Consider the following 19,499-nt stretch of genomic DNA (forward strand, 5'->3'; position numbering starts at 1 on the left):
CATAGAAAAAAAAAAGTCATTTAATAAGTAAATTATTAAATAATTAATGCATAAGAAAATTATCAATGATATTTAATTTTAGGGTAATTGCTCGAACTCCTTTGGTGGTTTAGCCATTTTGTCTAATCTTCATTTGCGGTTTGTTTTTACCAAAATAAATGATTATATTTCACTTAAATTATTGAAATATTCTTTTTGTTATAAGCAGCATCAGTTAATAAATAATTAAACCAAACTTATCTTTAATTTCATTAATTATGAAAATAAAAGACTAAAAAACTTTAAAATATTAATAAAAAAACAAAGACTTAGTGGAACTCATCTAAAACCATTGTAAGAATTGTTAGAACCCAACAAATTTTCTTACTATTAAATTTTGTTGATAATAACGAGATAATTATCCATCTCTCTTTATCGTCATATTTTTTTTTTCTCTTCATTATATATCATTCTCTTAATATTTTCCATAAGCACGACACACATATACAAATAAATACATCACCTTATTTAAATTCCTAATTATAGTTTCTTCTATCATTCTTTAAAAATTTAGTGTTTGATTTCAAATTAATTAATGAAAATCATGGTTGGCTTTGTTGTCTATGTCAACAATAAAATAGTTGGTTTATGCTAATAATAAGAGATAAAAGTTGAGATAGTGTGTGCATATAATAAGTTTGTGAAAAAATTTGCATGAAGAGAAAAATAAGTGGTGAAAAATATAAAGACTATACTAATTAAAGAGAACTTGCAAAGAGTTTTATTTTTGCCATTGTCTTTAATTACGAAATAACCCTCTTCAAAACAAATTACAATTTACAAATCTTTTATTGGTACTAACAATTTTTATTAAAAGCCAACAATAGATTACGATATCATTTGGATGAACCAATCACTAAATAGGGCTCAGTTCTTTTTTTTTTAAGTAATTATTTTAATAAATTTATTTATTAATTATCTTGAGATTAAAGATATATTTTGTTTCATCTAATTAATCCTTAATCATCATTATTTATAATAAAAGAGATATTTGGATAATTTAAATAAAAGATAAGAATTTATTTTGATTAAAAACAAATTAGATAATATAAGAAGACAAAAAATCTAAACCACACAAATATTTGAACAATTTACCTTAATTTACTTTATAGTTTGAAATGGTAATTTGCTGCACAAAATATCGGACATATCACCACAGAGTCTCTATTGATTATAACAATTACGAAAAGATTAAAAAAAGCTAACATACCAGTCTATTCATTCTATAAGAACTGCTTGTGCCTTCGTTCCCTCGCCCGTCTCCATTGGAGAAACCCACGACGCCGCCGCCGTTGCTCTGGGAGAGCTAAAGAAGCGATCACAATCTATGCAGGTCTCTTCTCGGAAGCCTTCTTCACAGCTCTTGCTTCGGGTATAGACAACCATGTACCGACTTCCCTCGGGACTGCTTGGGTCATCGTCCGGTCGCCGGAGTGAGATGTCCGGCCGGGTTTTCCAAGTGGAAGTTGGAGAAATCATCGAAGAGGAACTGAAGGCTGAGAAGCCTTTGCTCATGGCAATCAAGCGTCAGATCCATGATGTCTCACAGAGCAGGTATGGGAATAGGAACGTACTTTTCGATTCTTAAAATTGTTTTGGCGCCTTAGTTTTGTTGATTTTTGCTTCACCTTTAGATCTGGAGATGTTAGCATATGTGTTTTATCTCGATGGTTCATTATTAAAATATTGAAGCTTTTCTTGTACTATAATTGTATAATTTGTTTTGTCTGCTTGTTCGCTGCATTTATTTCCTGCTTGATTTATTCTCGTTGATGCATCTCCTGCTATTTGTTTTCTCTGAAAAAGCTCGGACATTTATGGGATTCAAGAGATTTTACAGTTCGTTGAGACTTTGGAGAGAAAAGAATAAAAAAGGAAATGCTAGTCGGGAGAGAAAATAAAAGAAAGAAAAGGAGAATGTTACTCTTTCCTATTGTTGGATATAATTGAGTGGAGAAAGAGCGAGCTAACATTTCTTCTTGTTCAAAAGATGGGTGATGAAATAGAAAAGAAAATATAGAAAAAAATGTTATGCCAGCAGGAATAAGAAAAATCCACTTATCTTACATAGGTCTATGATGTGTCATCATCACGAATTCAAGCTCACCATCATTTCTATCTATAACCATATATTCTGTAAGATTCTTATTGCTCATATCATACATAGAAGTTTCATACTAAGTTTTTCTTGGTCTTCTTCTGTGGTGCTGCCATATCAATGGACTTATGTTTTTCTTTTATTTGTTCAATGTTTGGTTTCTTGGAATTTTTCGTGGTGGGTGTATTTCTTTGGAGTACTTAGCTCTTGCCTTGTGAATTTCATGTGTTTTACCTTAAGAGGTATGGAATTGTTTGATGAATTTGTGAAGGTTATGTCTAAGATCTGGTATTAGTTGGTGGGTTGCATGCAGGTGATATAAGTGGTTCAGGGGTTCAATTTACGTGTAACTTTCTCGTCATTCTACTATTGGTTCATGTTCTCTAATCCCTGCTTGATACCTATCTTCTTGTTGAGGCATCTCCTGCTCTTGTTAATTCTGGAAAGGCTTATCGATTCAAAGGGTTTTGCTGTCTGTTTGGGGAATTGGTTGAGACAAGTGAGAAAAGTAGAGAACGGAGAATGTTGCTTTTCCTCTTGTTGGATGCTGTCACTTCTTTTTGTTGGAAAAGATCACAGAGGATCGGATAGAACATAGAAGAAGTAGATAAGAAACCGCATTTTGAAATTTTCTCAAACTGGTGGTTAAATAGGAGAGAGTTTTCTTTCCTTTCTCTGCTACCAAAATCCCCCTGGGTCTAGTCTGTTGGGGTTGGATGGCAGTTGAGTATGAAGTTGTCCTTTTCCTTTTAGAATTAACACTAATAATTTTTTCTGTTATTAAAAGCTAGCTATTGCTATTGATAGTGTCTTAATAACATCATTATTTATTGTTTTCCTATCCAGATTTTTGTCTATATCTAATTTCTGAAATTTAAACTTTTGCTTATTGCTGAATAGCATTTATACAGTATTGCCTTTATTGTTGCCTTTTTTTTGTTCAAATTTAAGGACAGATTGAATTGTTGCCTTTTATGTCGTTATGATCTATCTATATATATTTTTTGTCCTCACACCTATTGTAGAGAAATGGTTGTTTGATTGATTGGACATATCATAGGTCACTTATTAAGTAAATAAAATTTGTTGTACTTTTTGCAAACTCACCTCTAACCATGGTTAACGTAGCACACAGTTTTTGCAAACTGTGGTGATGAGGTGTTGATTTTTTATTGGCTTAGTCTACACTCTACAATTTAGGTAGATTAAATCTATACACGAGTTTCTCCTTATTAGTAGTATTCCGAGTTTCTCTTCTCTTATCTGACTAGATTTGAGGTACTATTTATATTATTGCTTAAAAGTTTATTTTGAACATAAATATTTATGGAATATTTTCAATTAACATGTATGGATTACATGCTTGATTGGGTAAGGTCTTTATACTTTGTAGCATAGTATATAAAGCACACATGAGGAAGACTGTGATCAATGCTAGGATAATTAATCTATGTTGGTTTGTTGCAAGAATATATCTTTTTCTTATTTTACATTTTTTTGGCTGCTGGTTCTGATCGATAGCCCAAAAAAAAAAAAAATTAATTAATAAAGAAAGAAAGAAATGACGGGTCTAGGCCTGTCCTGCATAAATCCATTAATTGTGTTTTTCCTTTAAGATCATTTTAGCATCTATATGGGTTTTCTACCATAACTCCTTAAGCCTGCCTAGATGCATTAGTATGCTTTTTATTTATTCTTGGTCTATATATGTGACAATTATGCACTTAATTAACACTACAAGTCTACAAGGGGGAAAGGTTTTAAAGGTGGTAGAAAGTTGCCAAGAAAAGTCAGAGAAATCACTGAAAAACTTCTCTCAGTGGTTGACCGGAAGTTTGACCTTCTGTGTGTAAAGAATGTGTTTGGTAAAGTTACTTGGGGTTTACTTATGCGGGAAAAAGGCAAAAATGGTGGTTTGACATCACCTTTGATAATACTATACTTTACCGGTGGTAAGCTTAACCGCCAATTTTTAGGTTTTACCAATGATAACCTACCGCCAGTAAAAATACTATTTCCAGTGTTAAGATGCTGCTGGAAATAACAAAATTTGTCAGGCAGTTCATAACTGACAGTACTAGTTAATCTTTAATGGCGGTCACTTACACTAGTAATGATAAAGTTTTACCAGTAGTAAGAAACCACTGAAAATAGTTTTCTTATTGGTGGTTTGTAATTTATTTTTGGTGGTTTTCTGCTTGCTCGGATAGTTTTACTGGCAGTGTAAACCGCTGGAAATAAATACATATTTTTGTAATTCCAGTATGTATACAAAATTACCCTGATAGCGGACAAGAGAGAAAATCCCAAACAACAATACTGAAATAAGACCAGTAGCAATTGAACCAACCTGAACATATGTGCATGTTTTGTAATTAATTAATACCTTGCCAATTTTTTAAGAGAAGATCCATCATTTTTATCTCAAATAATTCTAATTAGTAGCGCTATGTATATTCTTCAGATGAAAGTTCTACTCAATTAGGGAGAATCATAGAGATGAAGAGTATCATATATATGTGTTTCTAGCTTAGGTTGGATGATTGTAGTATTTGAATGATCAAATTTGGTTTGTTTCTTAATTTTTGTGGTATCAGCTCAACATGCATGAATGCAAATTTTTTAATAACTGATCAGGAAGAGAAAAATTCTAAATTTCAATTATCTGTCAATGTAAAATTGAAAAAAGAGATGAAAAATCAAAAAATGGTGGCCATGGCCAGGCTTTTTAATTTAATCCCTCATCATCCTAATTAAGACATCAAATAAGGAAGAGAGAAATCAAGAAGTATATAATACAGAATCTGTACTTCCATTTCCATAAGTTCTCATCATCCTAGTTGTTCCTTCCTGATTCTTATTTGGAGAGAGAAATCAGGAAGTGTACAGAGACCATACTTGGGTTGAAAACAAAAAATGCTAGTCATAATTAAGATTGTCTTATTGTCCAACTTCCTTTTGAAACCTGCAAGATATAAATGATCAGATTAGAGAAAAAACTTGGAATGATGGACCCATGAATCAGAAAGTCTCAACTAAGAAATGGGAACAAATACCAGTGTACCATGAAGGGGTTTTAGAACGTAAGTAGGGAATGAAGAGAAAAAGAGAAGATATAAGGGTGGTAAGTTACAATCAACAAAGTCTTGAAGAAAATTTTTCAATGGCATACAACTCTATACCCAAATCTGGATTCAATAAACTCCCAAAAAAGTTTCATCATTGAAGGAGATAAGAGTACTGGGACTTAAGAACAGAAGAAAACAAAAAGGGGAATAGAGGAATTTGAGGATAAAACAGAGATTAACTCTGGAACATGGGACCTTAAAGACTACATAGAGAGTGTGGAAGAAGATATAACCATCAGAACAACTCTAAGCCCCTTTAGTGTAACTCAATTGGCATTCATAATGTCACATAAAGACTACATAAAGTAGCTTTAACTGATTGCTCTACCATCTTAGTTTTAATTAGTTTCAGAAAAACTTCTTGCCAATTGTTGCTCATTTTTTCGTGCCTATGCTCCACTTCAAAAAGATAACTGATAACCAACCTCGAGTTTGGGAGTTGATTAGATATATTGAATGGACTTAACCAAGGTAAATGTCTATCTCAAGAAGAAAAATGGAGAGTTAAGAGAGATTGAAGGAAGTTAGAACGATGCTTTTGATTTGGGATTCATCAGCCTAATTAAGCCATGAAAACAAAAATGCTAGTTATTATTTTAATTGCAGAAGTTCCAGATGCTTCATACCTGCTTACTTTATCCTTGATTCTAAGCTTAAAATTAAATTATGAATGGGTTATTGAACCAAGGTTATGTGGATACTTATGTGCACACATACAAATCAGTATTTATTACTGACCTTGTATCAAGCAAAATTGGAGCATCAAAATGTCAAATCCAAGATTATGCACTCCCACCCTTTTCTAATTTTAGAGACTTCTGTTCAGCTATTGCCAGTGAAAGTTCCAACTGTTTAAGTGACCATAAAGATTAGAAACTATATTTTTTGTAATTAAAAAAATTTGTTTTTGTTATTAATGAAAATATATTTTTGTAATTAAAATGATAGAAAGGGGAGTAGAGAGAAAGTAGGGGTAATATAGGAGAGGTCATTACCATTTTTAAAACATAGGGATGACCCTTATAATTAAGGCAATCCTCAAATGTGGTTATTGAAATTTACTCATTATCTTGTTGACAAGAATTAAAATTACTAATACTTAGTTGAACTTTCCATTTTCTACTAAAATGCTTGAGAAAGAATTTAATGTCATTGCAATGATTAAAGTCAACTAATTATTGACCTTTTTTACACGCTTATATTGTTATACATGGAATTTAATATCTTTACATTGGGAACAAATAGGAGTAATAAAGTTAGACAGTAATTATTAATTAATCACAATATTCTCTTTTATTTTTAAAATAAATATAAAATATAAAAAATAGTTTCTGCATATTAATTTTTTAAATCGCTGCATGAATGGTCACTCGCATCCCTGTTGGCCACACTGTGTGCTTTGGACACATTGCATTTGATTTTAAAATTTATTTTTTATTGTTTTTATGCTCCAGCAGTGCAAAGAAGAAGAAAAAGTGAAAATATCAAAGAGCTAATGTGGGTCCTAGGTAGTTTGTTTAAACAGCTAGGCTTTTTCAGTCTTTTCACACCTTGCCAGGAATCCAAATCTCAATTTCCTTCCTCACATCAGTTACTAGTTCGAGGAGCCTGTTGGAAAAATTTCATAGGGCATTTATCCATAAACGAAGATCAAGAGCAAGAAGCAGGAGGAAAGTGAGAAAATTTTGCTCCGGGTAGTCTGTGCTCTAAGTTTCATTCTTTTCTTATGTTTTTTGGTTTGAGGAAGTGAAGGCTTGTTAGGTCATGGAAGATCTGAATTGGGTACAGAATGGGGGAGAAGAAAGAAAAGAGGGGCAATGAATTCTTCACTCAGAGATAATTGATGCTTGAATTTGTGTTTCTGGGTTTCCAATTCCAGAATTGATTGGTTGTAAATTTCCAATTTCAATTGTTCTGGTACTTGAGGAGTTTGATTTTAGCGGGGCTGTTTCTGTTTGCATAGAAATGGAAATAACATGATTTATGCATTTTCCTAAAATTTGACCTAACATGCAAATCCCTTCTTTATGCTACTTATTTTAAATTTTTCAATCAGAATCTTAGATCCACTGGTAGTTCTCATATCTGCAATGTTCCTTTTTTACTTACCTAATGTTACTTGGAAACTAGGATAATTTGGTAAACCTGCTGGGCTTCTTCTTGCTTCTTCCATCAATAGAGGCAATAGTCCTCTATTGGCTCTCTCTTCTTGGTTGTTTTTGTTTAAGGTTTTATCTTGTGTTCTTTACATTATTATTGTAGCAACTCTTGGTTCTCAACCGTGTGGTGGATGGCACATAGGTAGATATAAGGTCTTTCCTTGCGTGTCTAAGAATGTTGGTGGAAAGGATTGCGGTGAGTTTCTCAGTTCATTTGTGGTGTTCATTTGGAGTGTTGTACTCTTTTAGTATATAACCATTTGCTGAGATATTGTCCAAATTCAACCAAGTGTTTTTACACATCATTCCAGATTTTTTTTGTAAAAATACTGCAATTTTAAGACACACTGAATTCCAAATTAGTATCTAGTTAGAGCATGGTTAGACAGGATGAAACCTGTTTTGCGAAGAGCAAGTTAACTGTTGAACCCGCTCCTCATGGGAAGGGGTTCCATGTGCAATGCTGGTGAAACTCGCTCCTATGAGGAGCGAGTTCCACAGTAACTTGCTTCTCACAGGAGCAAGTTAATTCTGGCTCAAATTGCCATGTTGGTGAGTGATGTTGACATGAAAATTTTGTAGTATTTTTATAGATAGTTTGAAAATTGTAGTATTTTTAAAATTGTAATATTTTTACCCCCCCAAAAATCCATCATTTCAGACTTTTACTCTGAATTATCTGATTCACTTCAAGTCATTTTATATATTTCAGCCATTCTTAAAGCACGATTAGGGTAATTTTTCCTTAGTCTTGCAGTTTCTTGTTGAGGAAAAAATCACCATTATGACCTTTTTTTAATAAGATTTTAAGTTCTACCAGCAGGATGCCACCTCCCAACTTGTAGGTGGTGGAAAACTCCTTTCCGCTAAGAAGAGATGTAAGTATGTGTGTTAGTCTTTGGAAAGTTGAGCTTTGGCAGGTAAATCCTATCTATATTGTTATCCATGCAGTGTATTATCTCAGTTTGTGTTGTTGGCTATTGAGATTACCGAGGAGACGAGTTCACTTGTTTTCAAAATTTGAAATTCAAAATAATTTCAGGAACAATGATGTAAGTCATATGTCCACAGAAAGCTGCTTGGTTGATTACTCTTTAATTAGGTTTTCAAGAATTGAATTTGTTATATTGTTCGGTAGTGGATTATCATCTTCTTAACAAGTTATTGATAAGCCTATTTCCACTTGTGGATTTTTGAATGTGCTATACCTATCTATGAAGTTTATAGAAAAACGATACAATGCAAGCATTCGTAGAAAATAAATTAGTTAATTGTGCTCTGATAAAAACCATGATTAAGTTAGAGATGCTTTTGTTCAAGACTCATGATTTTACAACAACAAAAAACAATGAAAAGGCTTAACCCCAGTAGGTAGGGTCTGCTACACGAGTTCTCTAAATCTCTAACCATTTTCCATCATGATTGTATCCTCTGTAAGGACATTATATCCAATATCATCTTTAAGGGTTCCACCACAAATTTTCTTGGGTCTTCCTCTCTTCAAAAACTCAAAACTCATCTTACATGATCATATTTCTAGGTGCATATTAGGCTATAAATGTTTTGGTCACAAGTTTCTGTTCTTGTTAATAATGCTTTACATGTATATATATTTTTTTAGATTTTTGCACCTGACCCTTTTAATGCTGCTCTGACTAGATGGACATTTGGATCCCCTGTTGCATTCTTTGCATTTTGTTGATTTCTCTTAGTTGTTCAAGCTTAAAATTTGAGAATTGTTTTTCCATTCTTGGCTTTCAGCAGTCTTTTTTGTGGAATTAACTATCTAAACTTTCCCATTTTTCTGAACTATTAGTAGAAATTTGTCAAATGATAAGTACTCAAAGGTTTTATCTACATGTTGAAAATTGCACATGAAGCTGGACTCTAAATACAAGACCATGACAGTTTAGAATTCAAGTTTTTCTTATGTTTGAAAATTAATGGTAGGACTGAGACTAAGTGGTGTCTTGGCGTTTCTTATTTCTTTAGGCATTGTTTCATTAGCTCAACTGCTTTAGATTCGGTAAGGTTGCAAAATGGAACATGATGAGCCAACTGCGAGCAAATGGGCAGACATGCAGAAGGATATCTTAATCAAAATATTCCTGCTTTTGGATGTCCTTGAGCTTCCTAGCATTGCTCAAGTTTGTAGCGAATGGCGCATTGCTGTTTTGGATCACATGCTTTGGAGAACCCTTAACTTATCAATGCTGAAGTCCAATTTTATTAAAATCCCAATTGAGCCATATGTTTATGTGGACAGCCATTCTGATAACACATTAATGCGAGTATTAAGGGTTGCCATGAATTTAAGCATGGGAAGCACAGTGACGTTAATATTCCATTTCAATCTCTACATCACAGATGATCAATTGACTTATACAGCAGAAAGGTATGTATAAGTTACTGGTTTTTCTAGCCATAAATGCATAGTATATAATGTAGACAATGCTGTTGAATTTCCATTTTTGGCTGCCACAATATGTGCAAATGCATGAATACATTGCCTTTTTTGATATCTCATGGAATCCTGATCCAGGAATCTCATTGAAGTTTCTTACTTATCTTCCTACAGAAACATAAATGAAATCTTTCCCATTGTGATAATAACATAGAAGTTACTGCAACTAGCATTGGTCTTTTTTTATAATGATAAGAACACAGTAGTAAAGGCAATTTTCCATTACTTATGTTAGTCTTTATTACCTAAGTAATCTTTCAATAGTTGTTTATAACTATGTTAGGTTAGTCTTTATTACTTTTTTAGATTAGTCAAAGCTTTTATGTATCCATTGTATACCTTCAGACAATAACAAGTATACATTATTCCCTTATTTTAACAATTTGCATGAAAGTAGATCTTTTAAGAAAAAAATGTATACTTGGTTATATCAGGCATTTACTGCTATGCTTAGTCTTTTTAATCTCCTCAAATTCAGATAGTGTAATTGGTACCATGTCATCTCTTTTCTTTGCAGATGCCCAAAGCTTAAACGACTTGTTATGCCTTCATGGAACCGAGTAAAAAAGTCTGGAATATGCAAGGCCATTCGAATGTGGCCAGATCTTGAGTCAATGACATTGTTAAGCATGGCAGATCTTCCATACCTGTTGGAAGAAATTTCCCGTAATTGCAAAAACTTCTCTGAACTTAAAGTCATAGGTCCGTGTGATACTTTGTATGCGTCTGCATTAACAAAATTTCTCCCAGGCTTAAAGGTTTTGAGCCTCCGATGTTCAAGGATTTCGAAGGAGGCTTTGAACACCATATTAGAGGGCTTACCAAATTTGGAGGTGTTAAACATATCACATTCTCTCATTATCGATGTCCCTCAACTTCCTGCGTCCCCAAGAGTGCTCAAGGATCTTGACCAGTCAATTCTAAAGAAGGCTGGTCGGCTGCGCCGGTTCTTTACCTGTACTGATGATAATTGCACCATGTGCCAGCGCACCAGAGCTGATGACGGGTTATTAAGATGGTACAGGTATGAAGAGTTGTGGAAAATGGATGAGGTAAAGTCACTTGCCCTCTGAATGCATCTGCGGGTAGTATAGCAGATAAACTTTTTGGACAGGTGATTTTAGTTTTTGCAAAGCAACCAAACTATAGTTGTTTCACTGATCTTCAAATTGGCTTCAGACAATCCCCCCTGACTGGTGGTTGCCGTTGTATTTTAAACTGCCATATGCTTTTTAGCTGTGAGGTTTTATGTTTGTTGTTGCTGTATAGACAATGCCCGTTTTATGTTCCCAATTGGTTTTGCTCTTGGTGTCTATATTCAGCTTTACATGTATTCCCTAAGCAGTAGATGGATTAATTACTGGGTATTTCCAAAGAGAATTTGATCCAGAAAGCTGTGTTACTTTAGATTCAAAGACAGCATTAAAGGGCCTGCTTTTGTATGTGACAGCATTTTTGACCTCTTTGAGTACATTGTTCTGGAAAGGAGATTTTTAGGAAGACACAAAGTCCTACATGTTCCAAAACTAAGAAATAGAGCAAATGTTAAGTTCCTGCATCTTTTTGCTTTTTAGCTTAGGTTTGTGTGTGTGCCTTTTACTGGATTTGCTGCATTTGCTTAATTATGTATTTATTTATAGTAAATTATAAAACATCAATTACAAATTTATATATCAATTAAGTGAATTTATTTATGGTAATAACATTTACAATTCCTATTGAATTTCTTTAAATTTTTTAATTTTCTTTTAATAGATTTATTTATATTAATAAAATTTATAGATTCTATTAAATTTATTTAAAGCTTATAATTTCCTTTCAATAACAAAAAAAAAAAAAAATTAAAGAACACCCATTAAATAAATCTATTTGCATGCCCAAAATTTTACAAATTATAGTAAATTTATTTGAACACTTTTATTTCTTTTAATAATGAAAATAACAAAATGAAAAAATACATTAAATGAATTTACTTATATTAATAACATTTAAAACATTGAATTAAAATTATTTAAACTTTACAATTTCTTTTTAATAACAAAAAATAAAATATCACTTATTCCGTAGATAACACCGGTTCTATCTATCAGTTCCTTCAGAGTATTTATATGAAACTCAATATAGAACATTTATATCACATTAAATTTAAATTTGTTAAATTATATTAAAAAAATTAAGTAAATATTCTCTAATTTTTTCCATTTTCATTATCGAAAGGATGTAGGACTAAAAATATTTAAATGAATTTAAATTTTTTTATCAACTACAAAAATATTTAAAAAAATTAAATGATTAAATAAGATGATGCATTAATTTCGTGAAATAAGAAAAATCTAAAAAAGTTCTTTTTAATGTTACCATTAAGTTATCCTAAAATAATTAAATAAGCCTTCTGTAACTTTTCATTTTCATTATTGAAAGGATAAAATTAAAAGAATTTATAAGATTTTATGAATTAAATTATAATTGATTAAACTATCATTATAATTGATTAAATTTAACTATCACATAAATTTATGATCTAACAGCCTCGTCATCATACCTTTATCTCCCATTTCTCTCAATTGCTTCTTAGATTTCATTTCTTACTCCATCATCATCTCCGACAAATTTATCATGCATTTCATTGAAGAAATCAGTAACTTTAATTTTCAAATTAAAGGGAATCAAGCAAATCAATTACCAAAAATTGGAAATTCTTTAATTGTGGCAACAAATTCACAAAAGTAAAGGCAGTCCGACGGCAATGCCATTGATGGAGGTTGTTTGTCTTTCCAAATTGTCTCACCAACGGGAGGCGGGATTTCATGGTGACGTTTAATAAAAAAGATGATCAATCGACGATGATAGGTAGCAACAAGGGACGTTAGAATCTTCGCAATGGCAAGCTTGCGGTGTCTCGACTTTCTCCGACAATGCCCTCTCTATTTAGAACCAGCTGCCGTTTTGATAATTTGCTTTATATAAAATAGATTTTGAATAATTATATTTCTTCGACAATGACCTCTTTACTTAGAACCAGCTGCCGTTTTGATAATTTCCTTTATATAAAATAGACTCTGAATAATTAAATAAATTTTTATTTTTATTGATCAAATAAGCTGGTTGCGCTAAATTTTTTATGATTATAAATAAATTCTGTTAAATGATAAAATGATTACTACATTGTTTTTTATGATCCTTTCAACCCATTAATTTTCTTTTTTAATATTGTCACAAATATAAAATATCACATTAAACACCAAATACTATTTTAAAAAATCCACAAATTTTCCACAGTGATTTTAAAATATATGTATTTAATATTGACTATTATCCATAAAACTATTATAAATAAAATATAAATTAATATTATGTCATTTTTACATTGAGATACTTTAAAATTACTAAAATTATTGCTCTTTCATTTTTTATCTCCATTGTTAAAATAAAATTTTATTAAATTACATTAAAACTATTAAATGATCGAGAAATTTAAAAGGATTTAAAAAAATTTATAAATTTAAAATTATTTTAAATGAGTAAATAAAAAAATTAAAATTTTTTGTACATCGTTTCTATAAATTTTAATACTATTCAAACAATTATAAAATCACAATGATTGGCATTGTTAGTTCTGATAGATTATATTAAAATATTTTTTCTATATTCTATTTTTATTATTCAAATGAATTTGATGTATTAAATAAATTCAAAAAAAATTAAAGTGTTATGACCGTAACTAAATTTATTTAAATAAAAAGTAAGTATTACTATTATTTTAATTATTACTATATTTATGAGTATTCAAACTAAATAATTTTTTTAAAAAATCACATGAAATACAAAATATTTCACTTACATGAAAATTGGTGGGTGCAGCAATATTTCCGGGCAGCCACTATTGAAAATTAGATGATTTGTAAGCTCAAAAACTTTGTCGTCATACTCAGAGGGCATAGGTCGAGCGGTTAGACAAGTGATATATCGTCTAATGAATCGTGAGTTTTTCTCGCTATATACAATAAAATAAAATCTCACACTTACGATTTATTTTCTCCAATATAATCAATAATATGAGTATCAAGAATCGTAAGAATCATGCAAAGACAATCATCTTAACTCTATCGTCGTTGATAGAAGGTTGAAGGAGTAATTGCAAATCATCTAAGTTATTAAACTTATCTTCAAACGTGCAATTATTATTGCTGCTACATATCTTCAAACGTGCAGAATTGATATAAAGTTATTAGACCTATGATAGATTAAAAGCATTTTTAATGGTACAAACAAAGTTATTTGGCTCAAAGAATATAATATTGACCATTTACTTGATTAAGAATTTATTTATTTCTACCTTTAACCATTACAAATTATTATAATTAAGAGAATTGTGACGATAAATTATAAAATAAAAATTAAAACGTGATTCAAAGAACTTCAATTAATAAATTATGTGAGATTTTTTTTTGTGATTTTAGTCATTGAAATAAAACTCTTGTGATTTAAATTTTTTTATTGAAAGTATTTGTAATTTATATTTTTTGTTTGAATATTGTATTAAAGACTTTATAAATAGGGTATTAAGTAGAAAAAGTAAATTATAAGAATTTTTCAAAGTTTTTTTTTAGATTATATGAGGTGTCTATGTAAATAATTTAAACAAGAGGGGTTCAAGTGTCATTTTATTATTTTAGATCATAATACCGAATTTGCCCTTTCCATAAACGTTAAAAGCAGGATGGACATGGAGAAATTTGGAAAAATAGGACTCTCGATACGACACTTTGCAAAAATAAGACACTTTAAAAATCTTTGCAAAACTAGGACTTTGAATGTGTATTAGACAAAAATACCCCTATTTTTCAATTAACTCTCTTTGCGTTCTTCCTTCTTCTTTTTCAATAGGTATTTTATTATCTCTTTATTATTCTATATATAAAGTACATATATATATATTCACCTGCCATTTTTTTTGTTTTACCACTCTATAACCTAAATATATGTATATATATTATTCATGTTCAACGATTGAGTTCAAGAGATGTGGGTCTATCTCATTTTCTCTCTATTGTGTATATATATATTATACATGTATTGTGTGTTTTTACATTGATGAGAGCCGAGCTTCCCTAAACTCGGCTCGACTCAATAACATTTAGCATTGGCTCGAGCTCGAGCTTGAGTCGAGCCTGAAATATGGGCTCGAGCTCGAGCTCTGATCGGGCACGATTCGTTAATTGAATTAACAAGCTGGGCTCGGCTTGTTACATATATACACATACACGGAATACATATATACACACAGAATATATATATATATATACCTTTGAGGCGGCGGACGCGGATTTGGCAAAGGCGAAGGCGGAGGCGGAGGCGGAACTCGATCGAGCTGGAGACGGTGATGAACGGAGGCAGAAACAGCGATGACGACAGTGGCGGGGCTGGAGCGACAATGGCAGCGAATGGGGCTGGAGCGGTGGCAAGCTGGAACGACGATGGTCGTGCGAGAGGCGATGGCGGGGCTAGAACGACGGTGGCTTGGGGACATAAAGAGATGCGAGCAATTTAGGGATTTTGGGCCGTGGTGAAACAGGCGGGGAGATTCTCGCCTGTTATTTTGTTTTAATATATATTTAATATTTAATAATTAAATAAAAAATATATAATTTATAGAAATAATATTAATAATTATTTAATTTATATAAATAATATAATTTAATATTATGATAGCTATCAAAATAATTTAAATTATGATAATTATTAAATATTTTAAATAATAATTTATTGTAATAAGTGATAACAAAATAATTTAAATTAATATTTTTTAAAAATTTTAATTATATTATAAATCTAATAAATTAGTTTGATATATTGAATTATTCATTATTAGTTTGTTACCTCAAATAATTAATATTTTTTCTATAAATAAGAATTATATTAAACGAAAACCTCATAATATTTACAGATTACCAAGGTAGATCTCGAGTTTCACAAAAAAATAATGAGACAAAATTTGTAAACAACAAAAGTAAAACAAAACACTGAAAATAAAATAAATTTTCAAAACTAGCGATATACAATTGTCATATAAAGATGTACAATTGTCATATAAATTTTCTAAACTAACGATATACAAAAATATATATATATAAAGAGTATCTCTTGGCTTCTCCGAGAGTCTTGCAAAAAGAAAAACAAGTTTAGGGTACGAATGAAATCACTTGCAAACCTTTTGATGCATAAGTCAATCTTATGTTTGGAGTGAAATTATAGTTTTACTAAGATTATAGGCATATCTTAATTTAACGGAAAGTTCTCATATTTATAGAAAGAAATAGACTAACAATGTAGTCCCTATATATTGTTTATAGACTCCTTTTTATATAATACAATCATTCGATATTGTTTCAATTTTGTGTTTTTTAAAATTTAAAATAATAAAACTTTAACAATATTATGATTTTTAAACTTTTTATTTATTTTTCAAATGTAGTGCTTGTTTATATTTTGTACACATTTAATGAATATTACCAATAGTTAGTTATTACACATTTAATTTATTTTTATTTATGCACATGAAATATATTAATTGATATATTTAGAATTTAAATAAATATATTTATTACTTTGATACTTAAATTAAATGTTATAGTTACTAAACCAATGTAATATACCACTTAGTCGAATAATCATTTGGTTATTTAATTATGTTACTCTATCATATATGTGAGTAAGATAAGTATATAATCGATTAATTTCTTAAATGTTTACGTTTTATTTGATTAAAAAAAAATTAGTCAAGAATAATATTTGTCAGTTGTTTCTCAACTAAAATAATTTTGAGTATCATTAATAGAATGTGTTGATAAAATAATAATCAAACTATTAAACTCATACATTAATTAATTAATTTGAAGTCACAACAAATTTTTTTTATCAACACATTCTATTAATGATATTAATACATTCTATTAATCATTTTATTAATGTATTTATAAATAAGTATACTCAAAATTATAAATAATTTTATTAATATATTTATAAATAAACTTATTCACGAGCCAACTCACGAACTTCTAATCAAACCAACTCGCGATCTTGTAATCGAGCTATCTTGCGAGATAGTATTCGAGCTAGCTCGCGAGTAGGGGTGTGCATTCAGTTATAACTGAATCGAACCGACCAAAAAATACTAACCGAACCGAACTGAATCGCATGTAATAACTGAACCGAACCGACCGATTAATTCTAACTAATCGAAACCGAACTGATAATTGATTAGGCAAAATCAGTTAAAAAACAAATTGATTTGCAGAAATGAAATACAAGAAGAACATCTATTGATACAAAAAAATGCAAAACCATTTAGAGATTGAGAGAAATACAAATCAATTTGTGCAAAAGAAGAAAATACAAACGAAAAACCCCGCAAAGGAAGAAATATCAATAAACTAACCTCACTGAGTTAAAAAAATTGAAAAATTAAAACCCTAACCTAGCGTCAATACTAACCTCTGTTTGATGGTCGGTCATCATTGGTACTTGATATGGGTCGATCGTCCAAGCACAATGAAGAAAAGAAACAAAGAGATGAAGCCTCATGCGATCAGCGAAGGGAAAGGCGTCGGTTTGGGTTTGATGAAGGGGACGACGATCAGCGAAGGAAAAGGCGAGGGGTGGCCGACTGCTGATGGCAAAGGGAAAGGTGTTGAAGGTGGAGGCGACAGACTCAAAGGGTCTCTCTTGGCATCTTGTGTCCATCTCGGTCTAACCTTCAAGTTCTATGTGAGTGAAAGTCGCTGCCTCGGGTGTCGTGGCGTCGACATCGGCATCGGAAGGGGTGATGGTGCCGCCGTGCCAGTGCGTCGGATAAGATAGAAGGGAGAAAACAGAGTGAACAGAAGGATCGATTCGATCCTTCGCCTTCTGGGTATTTTCTCCTCTGCCTCTGTGTGACTTCTATTTGACTTGGGTGGGGATATTTTCACTTTGTTTTGTAAACCCAAAACTGTGTCGTTTTTGTAAGTTCGGTTCGGTTATTTTTATTATTTCAAGCAAAAACCCGAACCAAACACTAAAAAACGAACTTTCCAAAAAAAATAACCGAATTGAAATTTTGAAAAAAAAATAATCGAACCAAACTGACCAAACTTGTCGATTCGGTTCAGTTACTTCGATTTAACCGAAGTTATGCTCACCCCTACTTGTGAGGTGCTATTCGAGCAGGGTCGTGAGCCTATAATTGAGCCAGCTCACAAGCCTATTGAGTCGAATTTTGCTTAGCTCAAGCTCAACTTATTAACAAATCGAGTTTCAAATTTAGGCTCAAACTCGACTTGTTTATCTTAACAAACGAACTTTTATCGAACTAAGCCCGAACAGCTTGGCTCATTTGCATCCCTAGGTGTCAGCCCGATGAATTGTGAATTCGATTATCACTTTGTATAGTAAGACGAAACCTCATACTTACGATTTATTTTCTCTAATGTAATCAAGAACATGAATATCAAAAATCACGCAAAGACAATCATCCCAACTTTGTCGTCGTTGATTGAAGGTTAAGGGAGTAATTGCAAATCATCTAAGTTATTAAAGCTATCTTCAAATGTGCAATTGTTATAACCGCTGCATATCTTCAAACGTGCAGAATCTATATATATATATATATATATTATAACAAAATAGCTGCCAAATTCTTTTCCCGCCCATTTACAGACTTACAGTTTCTATTTTAATATTTTATTATTTTTTATTTATTTTTTTCTTTCCCGAAATAGAATTTTTGTAGATCATTATTTAAGCCTAGACTTATGAAAAACGTATAGTTCTTGGAACTTGTACATAATTTTTTTTAGCTGAAAAGTGGTTGGAGAATGTGTAAATATGGTATATGAAGAGATAATATATAATCCATATTATTAATTATTAAATATTAATATAAAATTTTAATTAAAATAAATTACAGAAAAATGAATTTTTTTTAAATAGAGAGAAATTTTGAGATATCAAGTAATATCATCGGGTGCCAAGTAATTTTTTTAAAAAAATAAATTTAATTTTTTTATTTTATTTCTCATAATTATCTCTCATTCTCTCTTGATAAAGCCACCATTCAAAACTCTAAAACCATTAATTAGTTTCAAAATCATGCAAAAAAAGTACAAATCATATATATGTTTATGTTATTATTTAATTTTAAAAAATAATTAGTTGGTAGGTTATGTTAAATTAATTATTTAGGCAAAATTGGATTATTTTAAATAAGTCATTTAACTTTATTGATTATTATCATTTATTTAATTAGTTTAACCGTGTTTTTGATTTTCAATCAATTAATTTTAATCGTGTTTCTGATTTGTTAATGTGAACATATTTTGTATAACAATTTAATGTTTTGGAAGTCGTCATAGTATTAAATTTTCCAGTTAATAGTTATTTTTTAACTTTATTTTTGTTGTTACTTTCAAAAAATTTTAACCTATCTTAAATGTGGAGAAAATGTGAAATCACGTATAGATAATTAATTTTGAAATTCTAATTATTATAATTTATATAATTAATTAATTATTTAAATTATCTCAATTTTATATATGTTAGTTAATTAATTTAAATTTAATTTTTTAAATAAG

General features: G+C 30.7%; 1 protein-coding gene across 4 annotated transcripts; it reads left to right on the forward strand.

Moving 5' to 3' along the window:
• Positions 1-1,238: 1,238 nt before the first annotated feature.
• Positions 1,239-11,330, forward strand: LOC127808850 (F-box/LRR-repeat protein At3g48880). Of its 4 annotated transcripts, none has more exons than XM_052347527.1 (4): positions 1,239-1,593; positions 6,824-6,959; positions 9,417-9,819; positions 10,406-11,330. In XM_052347527.1, exons 3-4 carry the CDS (start codon positions 9,464-9,466, stop codon positions 10,959-10,961), a joined length of 912 nt encoding a protein of 303 aa, XP_052203487.1. In that variant the 5' UTR covers positions 1,239-1,593; positions 6,824-6,959; positions 9,417-9,463; the 3' UTR covers positions 10,962-11,330. The 4 variants fall into 4 exon arrangements, with proteins under 4 accessions (XP_052203487.1, XP_052203496.1, XP_052203501.1 ...); XM_052347536.1 differs by having other exon boundaries at positions 6,824-6,939; XM_052347541.1 differs by lacking the exon at positions 6,824-6,959 and having other exon boundaries at positions 9,691-9,819.
• Positions 11,331-19,499: the final 8,169 nt, after the last annotated feature.

The sequence above is a fragment of the Diospyros lotus genome, chromosome 1, assembly GCF_014633365.1.
Source record: "Diospyros lotus cultivar Yz01 chromosome 1, ASM1463336v1, whole genome shotgun sequence".
Taxonomy (NCBI): domain Eukaryota; kingdom Viridiplantae; phylum Streptophyta; class Magnoliopsida; order Ericales; family Ebenaceae; genus Diospyros; species Diospyros lotus.